This window comes from Panulirus ornatus, chromosome 11 (genome assembly GCF_036320965.1).
Source record: "Panulirus ornatus isolate Po-2019 chromosome 11, ASM3632096v1, whole genome shotgun sequence".
In the NCBI taxonomy this organism is placed as follows: Eukaryota; Metazoa; Arthropoda; class Malacostraca; order Decapoda; family Palinuridae; genus Panulirus; species Panulirus ornatus.
In genome coordinates this window covers 34126458-34141803 of record NC_092234.1, presented here as the reverse complement: position 1 = coordinate 34141803, position 15346 = coordinate 34126458, and the positions used below count along the sequence as shown (strand labels likewise).

At 41.7% G+C, this 15346-nt stretch overlaps 1 protein-coding gene across 3 annotated transcripts in view; it reads right to left on the bottom strand.

Annotated features, from left to right (window-relative positions):
- Rme-8 (receptor mediated endocytosis 8) overlaps positions 1-15346 on the bottom strand; it is a 554100-nt gene that overhangs the window by 392528 nt on the left and 146226 nt on the right. For all 3 annotated transcript variants that reach the window (XM_071666770.1, XM_071666772.1, XM_071666771.1), the window contains exon 10: positions 10952-11159. In XM_071666770.1, the coding sequence (XP_071522871.1) occupies positions 10952-11159 (208 nt within the window). The remainder of the gene's footprint in view (positions 1-10951; positions 11160-15346) is intronic.

The following is a 15346-nucleotide window of genomic DNA, read 5'->3' as shown; positions in this document are numbered from 1 at the left end:
TCACTCTATTTCTTGCCCTCCTTTCACCCTCCTGCATGTTCAGGCCCCGATCACACAATCTTTTTCACTCCATCTTTCCACCTCCAATTTGGTCTCCCTCTTCTCCTCGTTCCCTCCACCTCCGACACATATATCCTCTTGGTCAATCTCTCCTCACTCATTCTCTCCATGTGCCCAAACCATTTCAAAACACCCTCTTCTGCTCTCTCGACCACGCTCTTTTTATTTCCACACATCTCTCTTACCCTTACGTTACTTACTCGATCAAACCACCTCACACCACACATTGTCCTCAAACATCTCATTTCCAGCACATCCATCCTCCTGCGCACATCTCTATCCATAGCCCACGCCTCGCAACCATACAGCATTGTTGGAACCACTATTCCCTCAAACATACCCATTTTTGCTTTCCGAGATAATGTTCTCGACTTCCACACATTTTTCAAGGCTCCCAAAATTTTCGCCCCCTCCCCCACCCTATAAGAGGTATAAGTTTGTTGAGTATTCCTGGTAAATTATATGGGAGGGTATTGATTGAGAGGGTGAAGGCATGTACAGAGCATCAGATTGGGGAAGAGCAGTGCGGTTTCAGAAGTGGTAGAGGATGTGTGGATCAGGTGTTTGCTTTGAAGAATGTATGTGAGAAATACTTAGAAAAGCAAATGGATTTGTATGTAGCATTTATGGATCTGGAGAAGGCATATGATAGAGTTGATAGAGATGCTCTGTGGAAGGTATTAAGAATATATGGTGTGGGAGGCAAGTTGTTAGAAGCAGTGAAAAGTTTTTATCGAGGATGTAAGGCATGTGTACGTGTAGGAAGAGAGGAAAGTGATTGGTTCTCAGTGAATGTAGGTTTGCGGCAGGGGTGTGTGATGTCTCCATGGTTGTTTAATTTGTTTATGGATGGGGTTGTAAAGGAGGTAAATGCAAGAGTCCTGGAAAGAGGGGCAAGTATGAAGTCTGTTGGGGATGAGAGAGCTTGGGAAGTGATTCAATTGTTGTTCGCTGATGATACAGCGCTGGTGGCTGATTCATGTGAGAAACTGCAGAAGCTGGTGACTGAGTTTGGTAAAGTGTGTGGAAGAAGAAAGTTGAGAGTAAATGTGAATAAGAGCAAGGTTATTAGGTACAGTAGGGGTGAGGGTCAAGTCAATTGGGAGGTGAGTTTGAATGGAGAAAAACTGGAGGAAGTGAAGTGTTTTAGATATCTGGGAGTGGATCTGTCAGCGGATGGAACCATGGAAGCGGAAGTGGATATATATATATATATATATATATATATATATATATATATATATATATATATATATATATATATATATATATATATATATATATAAATATATATATATATATATATATATATTTTTCTCCTACCCTTGCTCTTGTGGGAGTATGTGATAGAATGTAAGAAAGTAAATTCTCAATTAATATGGGTAAAACTGAAAGTTGATGGAGAGAGATGGGTGATTATTGGTGCATATGCACCTGGGCATGAGAAGAAAGACCATGAGAGGCAAGTGTTTTGGGAGCAGCTGAATGAGTGTGTTAGTGGTTTTGATGCACGAGACCGGGTTATAGTGATGGGTGATTTGAATGCAAAGGTGAGTAATGTGGCAGTTGAGGGAATAATTGGTATACATGGGGTGTTCAGTGTTGTAAATGGAAATGGTGAAGAGCTTGTAGATTTATGTGCTGAAAAAGGACTGATGATTGGGAATACCTGGTTTAAAAAGCGAGATATACATAAGTATACTTATGTAAGTAGGAGAGATGGCCAGAGAGCGTTACTGGATTACGTGTTAATTGACAGGCGCGCGAAAGAGAGACTTTTGGATGTTAATGTGCTGAGAGGTGCAACTGGAGGGATGTCTGATCATTATCTTGTGGAGGCTAAGGTGAAGATTTGTATGGGTTTTCAGAAAAAAAGAGTGAATGTTGGGGTGAAGAGGGTGGTGAGAGTAAGTGAGCTTGGGAAGGAGACTTGTGTGAGGAAGTACCAGGAGAGACTGAGTACAGAATGGAAAAAGGTGAGAACAATGGAAGTAAGGGGAGTGGGGGACGAATGGGATGTATTTAGGGAATCAGTGATGGATTGCGCAAAAGATGCTTGTGGCATGAGAAGAGTGGGAGGTGGGTTGATTAGAAAGGGTAGTGAGTGGTGGGATGAAGAAGTAAGAGTATTAGTGAAAGAGAAGAGAGAGGCATTTGGACGATTTTTGCAGGGAAAAAATGCAATTGAGTGGGAGACGTATAAAAGAAAGAGACAGGAGGTCAAGAGAAAGGTGCAAGAGGTGAAAAAGAGGGCAAATGAGAGTTGGGGTGAGAGAGTATCATTAAATTTTAGGGAGAATAAAAAGATGTTCTGGAAGGAGGTAAATAAAGTGCGTAAGACAAGGGAGCAAATGGGAACTTCAGTGAAGGGCGCAAATGGGGAGGTGATAACAAGTAGTGGTGATGTGAGAAGGAGATGGAGTGAGTATTTTGAAGGTTTGTTGAATGTGTTTGATGATAGAGTGGCAGATATAGGGTGTTTTGGTCGAGGTGGTGAGCAAAGTGAGAGGGTTAGGGAAAATGATTTGGTAAACAGAGAAGAGGTAGCAAAAGCTTTGCGGAAGATGAAAGCCGGCAAGGCAGCAGGTTTGGATGGTATTGCAGTGGAATTTATTAAAAAAGGGGGTGACTATATTGTTGACTGGTTGGTAAGGTTATTTAATGTATGTATGACTCACGGTGAGGTGCCTGAGGATTGGCGGAATGCGTGCATAGTGCCATTGTACAAAGGCAAAGGGGATAAGAGAGAGTGCTCAAATTACAGAGGTATAAGTTTGTTGAGTATTCCTGGTAAATTATATGGGAGGGTATTGATTGAGAGGGTGAAGGCATGTACAGAGCATCAGATTGGGGAAGAGCAGTGTGGTTTCAGAAGTGGTAGATGATGTGTGGATCAGGTGTTTGCTTTGAAGAATGTATGTGAGAAATACTTAGAAAAGCAAATGGATTTGTATGTAGCATTTATGGATCTGGAGAAGGCATATGATAGAGTTGATAGAGATGCTCTGTGGAAGGTATTAAGAATATATGGTGTGGGAGGCAAGTTGTTAGAAGCAGTGAAAAGTTTTTATCGAGGATGTAAGGCATGTGTACGTGTAGGAAGAGAGGAAAGTGATTGGTTCTCAGTGAATGTAGGTTTGTGGCAGGGGTGTGTGATGTCTCCATGGTTGTTTAATTTGTTTATGGATGGGGTTGTTAGGGAGGTGAATGCAAGAGTTTTGGAAAGAGGGGCAAGTATGAAGTCTGTTGGGGATGAGAGAGCTTGGGAAGTGAGTCAGTTGTTGTTCGCTGATGATACAGCGCTGGTGGCTGATTCATGTGAGAAACTGCAGAAGCTGGTGACTGAGTTTGGTAAAGTGTGTGAAAGAAGAAAGTTAAGAGTAAATGTGAATAAGAGCAAGGTTATTAGGTACAGTAGGGTTGAGGGTCAAGTCAATTGGGAGGTGAGTTTGAATGGAGAAAAACTGGAGGAAGTGAAGTGTTTTAGATATCTGGGAGTGGATCTGGCAGCGGATGGAAACATGGAAGCGGAAGTGGATCATAGGGTGGGGGAGGGGGCGAAAATTCTGGGGGCCTTGAAGAATGTGTGGAAGTCGAGAACATTATCGCGGAAAGCAAAAATGGGTATGTTTGAAGGAATAGTGGTTCCAACAGTGTTGTATGGTTGCGAGGCGTGGGCTATGGATAGAGTTGTGCGCAGGAGGATGGATGTGCTGGAAATTAGATGTTTGAGGACAATGTGTGGTGTGAGGTGGTTTGATCGAGTAAGTAACGTAAGGGTAAGAGAGATGTGTGGAAATAAAAAGAGCGTGGTTGAGAGAGCAGAAGAGGGTGTTTTGAAATGGTTTAGGCACATGGAGAGAATGAGTGAGGAAAGATTGACCAAGAGGATATATGTGTCGGAGGTGGAGGGAACGAGGATAAGAGGGAGACCAAATTGGAGGTGGAAAGATGGAGTGAAAAAGATTTTGTGTGATCGGGGCCTGAACATGCAGGAGGGTGAAAGGAGGGCAAGGAATAGAGTGAATTAGAGCGATGTGGTATACCGGGGTTGATGTGCTGTCAGTGGATTGAATCAGGGCATGTGAAGCGTCTGGGGTAAACCATGGAAAGCTGTGTAGGTATGTATATTTGCGTGTGTGGACGTATGTATATACATGTGTATGGGGGTGGGTTGGGCTATTTCTTTCGTCTGTTTCCTTGCGCTACCTCACAAACGCGGGAGACAGCGGCAAAAAAAAAAAAAAAAAAAAAAAAAATTTATTTTATTTTATTTTTTTGCTTTGTTGGTGTCTCCCGTGTTTGCGAGGTAGCGCAAGGAAACAGACGAAAGATATGGCCCAACCCACCCCCATACACATGTATATACATACACGTCCACACACGCAAATATACATACCTACACAGCTTTCCATGGTTTACCCCAGACGCTTCACATGCCCTGATTCAATCCACTGACAGCACGTCAAGCCCGGTATACCACATCGATCCAATTCACTCTATTCCTTACCCTCCTTTCACCCTCCTGCATGTTCAGGCCCCGATCACACAAAATCTTTTTCGCTCCATCTTTCCTTTCCACCTCCTATTTGGTCTCCCACTTCTCCTCGTTCCCTCCACCTCCGACACATATATCCTCTTGGTCAATCTTTCCTCACTCATTCTCTCCATGTGCCCAAACCATTTCAAAACACCCTCTTCTGCTCTCTCAACCACGCTCTTTTTATTTCCACACATCTCTCTTACCCTTACGTTACTTACTCCATCAAACCACCTCACACCACACATTGTCCTCAAACATCTAATTTCCAGCTTATCCACCCTCCTGCGCACAACTCTATCCATAGCCCATGCCTTGCAACCATACAAAATTGTTGGAACCACTATTCCTTCAAACATATCCACTTTTGCTTTCCGAGATTATGTTCTCAACTTCCACACATTCTTCAAGGCTCCCAGGATTTTCGCCCCCTCCCCCACCCTATGATTCACTTCCGCTTCCATGGTTCCATCCGCTGCCAGATCCACTCCCAGATATCTAAAACACTTTACTTCCTCCAGTTTTTCTCCATTCAAAGTTACCTCCCAATTGACTTGACCCTCAACCCTACTGTACCTAATAACCTTGCTCTTATTCACATTTACTCTTAACTTTCTTCTTTCACACACTTTACCAAACTCAGTCACCAGCTTCTGCAGTTTCTCACATGAATCAGCCACCAGCGCTGTATCATCAGAGAACAACAGGAGTGGTGGGAGTATGTGATAGAGTGTAAGAAAGTAAAGTCTAGATTGATATGGATAAAATTGAAAGTGGATGGAGAGAGATGGGTGATTATTGGTGCATATGCATCTGGGCAAGAGAAGAAAGATCATGAGAGGCAAGTGTTTTGGGAGCAGCTGACTGAGTGTGTTAATAGTTTTGATGCACAAGACTGGGGTATAGTGATGGGTGATCAGAATGGAAAGGTAAGTAATGTGGCAGTTGAGGGAATAATTGGTGTAGATGGGGGTGATCAGTGTTGTAAATAGAAATGGTGAAGAGCTTGTAGATTTGTGCGCTGAAAAAGGACTGGTGATTGGGAATACCTGGTTTAAAAAGAGGGATATATATAAGTATACATATATAAGTAGGAGAGATGGCCAGAGAGCGTTATTAGATTACATGTTAATTGATAGGTGCACGAAAGAGAGCCTTTTGGATGTTAATGTGCTGAGAGGTGCAACTGGAGGGATGTCTGATCATTATCTTGTGGAGGTGAAGGTGAAGATTTGTAGAAGTTTTCAGAAAAGAAGAGAGAATGTTGGGGTGAAGAAAGTGCTGAGAGTAAGTGAGCTTGGGAAGGAGACTTGTGTGAGGAAGTACGGGATGGAAAAAGGTGAGAACAATGGATGTAAGGGGAGTGGGGGAAAATTGGGATGTATTTAGGGAAGAAGTGATGGCTTGCACAAAAGATGCTTGTAGCATGAGAAGCATTGGAGGTGGGTTGATTAGAAAGCGTAGTGAGTGGTGGGGTGAAGACGTAAGATTATTAGTGAAAAAGAACAGAGAGGCATTTGGATGATTTTTGCAGGGAAATAATGCAAATGACTGGGAGATGTATAAAAGAAAGAGGCAGGAGGTCAAGAGAAAGGTGCAAGAGGTGAAAAAGAGGGCAAATGAGAGTTGAGGTGAGAGAATATCATTAAATATTGGCTGATTCATGTGAGAAACTGCAGAGGCTGGTGACTGAGTTTGGTAAAGTGTGTGAAAGAAGAAAGTTAAGAGTAAATGTGAATAAGAGCAAGGTTATTAGGTACAGTAGGGTTGAGGGTCAAGTCAATTGGGAGGTGAGTTTGAATGGAGAAAAACTGGAGGAAGTGAAGTGTTTTAGATATCTGGGAGTGGATCTGGCAGCGGATGGAACCATGGAAGCGGAAGTGGATCATAGGGTGGGGGAGGGGGCGAAAATTCTGGTAGCCTTGAGGAATGTGTGGAAGTCGAGAACATTATCTCGGAAAGCAAAAATGGGTATGTTTGAAGGAATAGTGGTTCCAACAATGTTGTATGGTTGCGAGGCGTGGGCTATGGATAGAGTTGTGCGCAGGAGGATGGATGTGCTGGAAATGAGATGTTTGAGGACAATGTGTGGTGTGAGGTGGTTTGATGGAGTAAGTAATGTAAGGGTAAGAGAGATGTGTGGAAATAAAAAGAGCGTGGTTGAGAGAGCAGAAGAGGGTGTTTTGAAATGGTTTGGGCACATGGAGAGAATGAGTGAGGAAAGATTGATCAAGAGGATATATGTGTCGGAGGTGGAGGGAACGAGGAGAAGAGGGAGACCAAATTGGAGGTGGAAAGATGGAGTGAAAAAGATTTTGTGTGATCGGGACCTGAACATGCAGGAGGGTGAAAGGAGGGCAAGGAATAGAGTGAATTGGAGCGATGTGGTATACCGGGGTTGACGTGCTGTCAGTGGATTGAATCGGGGCATGTGAAGCGTCTGGGGTAAACCATGGAAAGCTGTGTAGGTATGTATATTTGCGCGTGTGGACATATGTATATACATGTGTATGGGGGTGGGTTGGGCCATTTCTTTCGTCTGTTTCCTTGCGCTACCTCGCAAACGCGGGAGACAGCGACAAAAAAAAAAATAAATAAAAAAATAAAAAGATTGTTTTGGAAGGAGGTAAATAAACTGTGTAAGACAAGGGAACAAATGGGCACATCAGTGAAGGGGGCAAATGGGGTAATAATAAGTAGGGGTGATGTGAGAAGGAAATGGAGTGAGTATTTAGAAGGTTTGGTGAATGTGTTTGATGATAGAGTGGAAGATATAGGGTGTTTTGGTCGAGGTGGTGTGCAAAGTGAGAGGGTTAGGGAAAATGATTTGGTAAACAGAGAGGGGGTAGTAAAAGCTTCGCGGAAGATGAAGGCCAGCAAGGCAGCGGGTTTGGATGGTATTAAAAAAGGGGGCAACTGTGTTGGTGACTGGTTGGTAAGGTTATTTAATGTATGTATGACTCATGGTGAGGTGCCTGAGGATTGGCGGAATGCTTGCATAGTGTCATTGTAGAAAGGAAAAGGGGATAAAATTGAGTGCTCAAATTACAGAGGTATAAGTTTGTTAAGTATCCCTAGGAAATTATATGGGAGGGTATTGATTGAGAGGTTGAAGACATGTACAGAGCATTAGATTGGGGAAGAGCAGTGTGGTGTCAGAAGTCGCAGAGGATGTGTGGATCAGGAGTTTGCTTTCAAGAATGTATGTAAGAAATACTTAGAAAAGCAAATGGATTTGTATGTGGCATTTAGGAATCTGGAGAGAGCATATGATAGAGTTGATAGAGATACTCTGTGGAAGGTATTAAGAATATATGGTGTAGGAGGCATGGTGTAGGAGGCAAGTTGGTAGAAGCAGTGAAAAGTTTTTATCGAAGATGTAAGGCATGTGTACGAGTAGGAAGAGAGGAAAGCGATTGGTTCTCAGTGAATGTCGGTTTGTGGCAGGGGTGCGTGATGTCTCCATTGTTGTTTAATTTGTTTATGGATAAGATTGTTAGGGAGGTGAATGCAAGAGTTTTGGAGAGAAGGGCAAGTATGCAGTCTGTTGTGGATGAGAGAGCTTGGAAAAATAGTCAGTTGTTGTTCGCTGATGACACAGAACTGGTGGCTGATTTGGGTGAGAAACTTCAGAAGCTGGTGACTGAGTTTGGTAAAGTTCGTGAAAGAAGAAAACTGAGAGTAAATGTGAATAAGAGCAAGGTTATTAGGTACAGTAGGGTTGAGGGACAAGTCAATTAGGAGGTAAGTTCGAATGGAGAAAAACTGGAGGAAGTGAAGTGTTTTAGATATCTGGGAGTGGATTTGGCAGCAGATGGAACCATGGGAGCAGAAGTGAGTCACAGGGTGGGGGAGGGGGTGAAAGTTCTGGGAGTGTTGAAAAATGTGTGGAAGGCGAGAACATTATCTCGGAAAGCAAAAATGGGTATATTTGAAGGAATAGGGGTTCCAACAATGTTATATGGTTGCGAGGCGTGGGTCATAGATAAAGTTGTGCGGAGGAAGGTGGATATGTTGGAAATCAGATGATTGAGGAAAACATGTGGTGTGAGGTGGTTTGATCAAGTAAGTAATGAAAGGGTACGAGAGATGTGTGGTAATAAAATGGGTGTGGTTGAGAGAGGAGAAGAGGGTGTTTTGAAATGGTTTGGTCACATGGAGAGAAAGAGTGAGGAAAGATTGATAAAGAGGATATATGTGTCAGAGGTGGAGGGAACGAGGAGAAGTGGGAGACCAAATTGGAGGTGGAAAGATGAAGTGAAAAAATTTTGAGCAATCGGGGCCTGAACATGCAGGAGGGTGAAAGGCATTCAAGGAATAGATGAATTGGAATGATGTGGTATACTGGGGTCATCATGCTGTCAATGGATTGAACCAGGGCATGTGAAGCGTCTGGGTTAAACCATGGAAAGTTTTGTGGGGCCTGGATGTGTAAAGGGAGCTGTTGTTTCGGTGCATTATATATGACAGAAACTGAGTGTGAACGAATGAGGCATTTGTTGTCTTTTTCTAGCTCTATCTCATATGCATGCGAGGGGAGGGGGTTGTCATTTCATGTGTGGCTGGGTGGCGACGGGAATGATAAAGGCAGCAAGATTAATTATGTACATGTGTATATATGTATATCTCTGTGTATGTATATATATGTATATGTTGGAATGTAGGGGTATGTATATGTGCGTGTGTGGACGTGTATGTATATACATGTGTATGTGGGTGGGTTGGGCCATTCTTTTGTCTGTTTCCTTGCGCTACCTCGTTAACGTGGGGGACAGCAACAAAATATAATAAAAAAAATACAATACATATTTGCCATTTAATGGATTAGCATGGTAGCGTTAAGAACTGAGGAATGAGCCTTTGAGGGAATATCCTCACTTGGCCCCGTTCTCAGTTCCTTCTTTTGGAAAAGTAAAAAATGGGAAAGGAGGATCTTCAGTCACCGACTCCCTCCCCTTATAATTTATAATTGCCTACAACACACATGGAGAAAAACTGGAGGAAGTGAAGTGCTTGAGATATCTGAGAGTGGGCTTAGTAGTGAATGGAACCATGGAAGCAAAAGTGAGTCACTGGGTGAAGGTGAGGGGAAAGGTTCTCGGTGCGATGAAGAATGTGTGGAAGGATAGAACATTATCTCGGAAAGGAAAAATGGGTATGTTTGAAGGAATAGTAGTTCTGACAATGTTATATGGTTGTGAGACATTGGGTACAGATAGGGTTGTATGGAGGAGGGTGGATGTGTTGGAAATGAAATGTTTTAGGACAACATGTGGTGTGAGCTGGTTTGATCGAGTAATCAGTGGAAGGGTAAGTGAGATTTGTGGAAATAAAAAGTGTGGTTGAGAAAGCAGAAGAGGGTGTGTTGAAATGGTTTGAGCATATGGAGAGAATGAGTGAGGAAAGATTAACAAAGAGGATATATAGTTTAGAGGTGGAAGGAACAAGAAGTGGGAGACCATAATGGAGGTGGAAGGATGGAGTGAAAAAGATTTTGAGCAATCGGGGCCTGAACATACAGGAGGGTAAGAGGTGTGCAAGGAATAGAGTGAATTGGAGCGATGAAGTATACTGGGGTTGATGTACTGTCAATGGACTGAGTTAGGGCATGTGAAACGTCTGGGGTAAGCCATGGAAAGGTCTTTGGGGCCTGGATGTGGAAAGGGAGCAGTCATTTCGGTGCATTACACATGACAGCTGGAGACTGAGCGTGAATGAAAGTGGCCTTTTCTGTCTGTTTTCTTGGTGTTACCTCGCTGAAGCAGGGGGTAGCAATGCTGTTTCCTGGGGAGCAGAGTCATGCCAGGAATGGATGAAGGCAAGCAAGTATGAATATGTACATGTGTAAATGTTCATTTACATGATATTCCATCTCAAACAGAGTGATCTTAACAGTGTTAATGGTTAGAGTCTTCTACTCATAGTCATGTCACGACTTCTAATACAACAATTCAAAATCTTATTTTACATGTATGTACAGCTTTTGAAGTGGTTTCTAAACAGCTATATTCATGTTCCTAAATTCTAACTGAAGTGAACTGATCAGCTATATATGAACTAATCTCCTTAATCATCTCTTATAATAATAAGCAAAAATCATCTTTGAAGTCCAATATGAACTCTATTTCACAAATAAAGCAAACATGATTTCCAGTGTACTTATACACCATTACAGACTTTCTTTTTCACAGTGACAGCACTGATGCACTAACTAACAATTCTGAAACACAAAATTGCTCTTCTGTTGCCAAACTAGTCTGAAAAAAATCAGTCATGGCTATAAAGTGTGACATCACAAAGTCAACATAATAATTCATTCATCTTTAAAATATAACGATCTTCTACACTTACCACATGGTAAACCCAATTTTCTAGCAGCTTTTCCTGGAATTTTGCTGAAGCAAGGAGAGAGGCTTTGTTCAACTGTTCTTGTTTCAAATCTGGGTAATCATGCATTGGCTGCATGAGAGCACACAGCATGTCGATTGCTGCATGGTTTACTCCATCATCATTCCTCTGGAGTGCCTTCACAACCTTTACACCCACTTTTTCTCGAAATCTTATGAGTGGGGAAAAATAATAGTACAGTACTGTAAGTCAAAGTGAAATGAGAGTCAACACATAAAAAGAAAATAGTATGAAAAGAAATGAAATCAAATCTTTGCCACAACTTCCATATTTTGAATAAGAAACTACTTAAATTGTTGCTTTAGCTTTATACAATAATCCAAGCATGCATAAATATACTTCAGTTCAACAGTACATCACTTGCTTTACATATTCTACAAATCTCTTGTCAACATTACATCATGTTTATGGTTTATTATGTAATTACTTCTAAAATATTCTAGTACACACACAGAAAAATGCAAATAATCTTTTAAGAAAATTTTCAGTGGTCTTCACTTCCTTGCATGTTGAAAAATCTGAGTCATTTTTGCACTCACTTTCACTTCACTGCCTTAATTGGATCAAACTTGAATTTATGAAAATTCAAACACATTGAAGGAGGGAAAGGGAATGAGTATGCAACCTTTCATATAAGTATATATGCATATTTTAACCATATGAGAGCTTGAGTTTCAATATTTTGCAAAACTTGAAAAAGGACAATTCTTTACCTTCATACTTTTAATGTAAAAATATTCTTTTCCTTTAATAATCAAATACATCTGGATATCTTAAGGTATTTTTGTTCTCAAAAAATTCTCTGATGATGTCACTTTAATTCATATTCCAAACATAGGCAAAATACGTTTCAGTACATATCCCACTCACTAGCAACCAGCTTGTTAAAATATCATGTGTGATGCTTAAGGCTATCCCTTTGATATGAAATATAAGAGGTGCTTAGGAGTTTAGATGATGATCAGAAACTCATGGATACAGTCAAGTTCATGGGTACTACTTACTCAACTGTGGCCAGTATTAGGAAATATCTTAAGAAAACAAGATCCACTTCTTTGTTAGGCATCCCAATAACTGCAAAGTCAGTGTATATGAAAATGAGTAATGTGATGGAGAAAATGGATATCTCAGTAAGAGTCTGAGTTAAACACCAGAATCTGAGACACATGCCAAAGACAAGAGACTATCAAGAACGTAAAGTCATTATATAATGAAATGAAAGGTGAAGTAGGAAAAACAAAACAGGAGGAAACTTTTCATGCTGGTAAGGGGTGGCATGAATGATTTTAAGAGGCATTGGGTTTCCATAACATCAATATAACTTGGCAGGATGCCAAAGTTGATACCAAAACAGAAGAAGAGTACCTGGAGAATTCATAGAATATTATTGAGGAAGGATGTTACACATCTCAACAAGTCTTTAATGCTGATGAGAAGGGTTATTTTGGAAAGGAATGCCATCCAGAAATTTACTTAGCATGGAAAAACAAGAGCTCCAAAGTTCAAGGCAGCCAAAGCTCATTTACCAATCAAACTGGGAGGGAACGCTAAGGGAGATTTTAAGCTTACACACCTTACCCGTATTTCACTCAGAAAATCCCAGGGTTATATGGTAATGCATTTCTATATCCAATGGAAGTGCAATAACCTCTCTTCTTTATCCACTGATAGCTCTTTCTGGTCTTCAGCTAAAGGCAATTCTGTTGCTCTACCTTTGCTTCACTGTTCCACTTTGATGGTACTATAACTGTCTCTCCCATTGATAGAGCAACTCTCTTTGGTTTTTGTTTCTCCTTTAATTCTATCTTATAAGATTCTAACTTTCCATTACACTCTGATGCTCCTCTCACTAATCCTATGTCTCCCCCTATATTCTCTTTTCATAGTGTCCGTAAAGCACTTCTCTCTCTGGACACAAGAAAGGCTTATGGACATGAAAGCATTCCCCATGTACTGAGAGTGGTCCTCTGAACTTGTACCTGTGCTTGCTCATCTGTTCCATTTCTGTTCAAAAACTATAATTTTTCCTTCTTTGAAGCATGTATTGATACATCCCATCCAAAAGATGAATAATCATTTTAAGCACTCCAGCTATTGTCCTGTTTCTATGACTTCTACTATTTGAATCCCTCCTCAACTCCCCTATCCACAGACATCTTGAATCTCACAGTCTTCTCTCTGATCACCATAAGGCTTCTGTAAGGCAAAATCCACTGGGGATGTTCTTTCCTATCTTACTAGTGTCTGGTCATCATCTCTGAAAGAAGCTGGAGAATCTCATGTAGCTGCCCTTGTTACATCCAAGGCTTCTGACAGGGTGAAGAAATGGGGTCTTGTCTCTAATCGCTCCTCCCTCACTCTGCTCCCTCATATCTAACTTCCTCTCTGGTCGATCTATCTCTAGGGTTGTTGATGGATCAGCCTGTCCCCCTTTATCCATCAACAGCAGTGTCCACTCAGTTCCAAATCCCCACACTCACAAACAAACACAGTTCACACATTCCCATCTACACTATGGACATCACTTTCCCCTACAATACTAACAAACACCATTTCAACATACACAAGACATGTACAGTACATGCCCATGATGTATCTATCACAACAAAGACATCAAACTCCAATTACTAACCTGCCCTGCACTCTCCAGCTATAGACACACACACACATCACAACACTTTATGACCCATATTATCATCTAGAGGATGTAGCAGACTTGCTAAGTGCTGCAAGAGCCTCATAAAGATTGAAGAGACTCCTATGAAAGTTAAGTATGTCAGCAAAGCTGTAAGTATGTAAATGTGTGGTATGTGTGTGAGTGTGTGGTATACCAGGATCAACGTGCTGTCACTGGACTGAACCAGGGTATGTGAAACATCAGGGGTAAACCATGGGAAGTTCTGTGGGGCCTGGATGTGGGTAGGGAGCTGTGGTTTCGGTGCATTACACATGACAACTAGAGAACGAGTGTGAACGAAAGTGGCCCTTTTTGTCTGTTTTTTTGGCACTACCCTGCTAAAGCAGGAGGTAGCAATGCTGTTTCCTGTGGGGCAGGGTAAAGCTAGGAATGGATGAAGGCAAGCAAGTATGAATATGTACGTGAATATAAGTCTATATGTATATGTATGTGTATATGTTGATATGTATATGTATGTGTACGTGCATGTATGGACGTTTATGTAAATATATGTGAATATGAGTGGATGGGCCATTCTTCGTCAGTTTCCTTGCGCACCTCGCTGACACAGGAACTGGCGATCAAGTCTTAAGAGAATATGGCATGGGAGGCAAGCTGCTAGAAGCAGTGAAGAGTTTTTATCAAGGATGTAAGGCATGTGAATGAGTAGGAAGAGAGGAGAGTGATCGGTTCCCAGTGAAGGTCGGTCTGCGACAGGGGTTTGTGATGTCCCTAATGGTTGTTTAATCTGCTTATGGATGGAGTGGTAAGGGAGGTAAATGCAAGGGTTTTGGAGAGAGGGATGAACATGCAGTCTGATAGGGATGAGAGGGCCAGGGAAGTGAGTCAGTTGTCATACACTGATGATACAGCACTGGTGGCTGATTTGAGTGAAAAATTGCAGAAGTTTATGACGAAGTTTGGAAAAGTGTGAGAAAGGAGAAAATCGAGAGTAAATGTGAGTATGACCAAGGTTATTAGGTTCAGTAGAGTTGACAGACAAGTTAGTTGGGAAGTAAGATTGAAAGGACAAAAATTGAAGGAAGTGAAGTGTTTTAGATATCTGGGAGTGGTCTAAGCAGTGAACGGAACCATGGAAGTGGAAGTGAGTCAAAGGGTGGTGGAAGGGGTAAAGGTTCTGGGAGTGAAGAATGTGTGAAAAGAGAGACGTTATCTCTGACAGCAAAAATGGCTATATTTGAAGGGACAGTAATTCCAACAATATTATATGGTTGCAAGGCATGGGCTATAGAGAGGGTTGTATGGAGATGGGTCGATGTGTTGGAAATGAAATGTTTGAGGACAATATTTGCTGAGGTGGTTTGATCAAGTGAGTAATGAAAGGGTAAGAGAGATTTGCGGTAATAAAAAGAGTGTGATTGACAGAGCAGAAGAGGGTGTGTTGAAATGGTTTGGTCGTATGGAAAGAAAGAGTGAGGAAAGGTTGACAAGGAGGATATATGTGTCTGAGGTTGAGGGCACAAGAAGTGGAAGACCAATTTGGAGGTGGAAGGATGGAGTGAAAAAGATTCTGAGTGATTGAGGCCTGAACATACAGGAGGGTGAGAGGCATGTATGGAATAAAGTGAATTGGAACAATGTGGTATACTGGGGTCGATATGCTGTCAATGGACTGAGCCAGGGCATGTGAAACGCCTGGG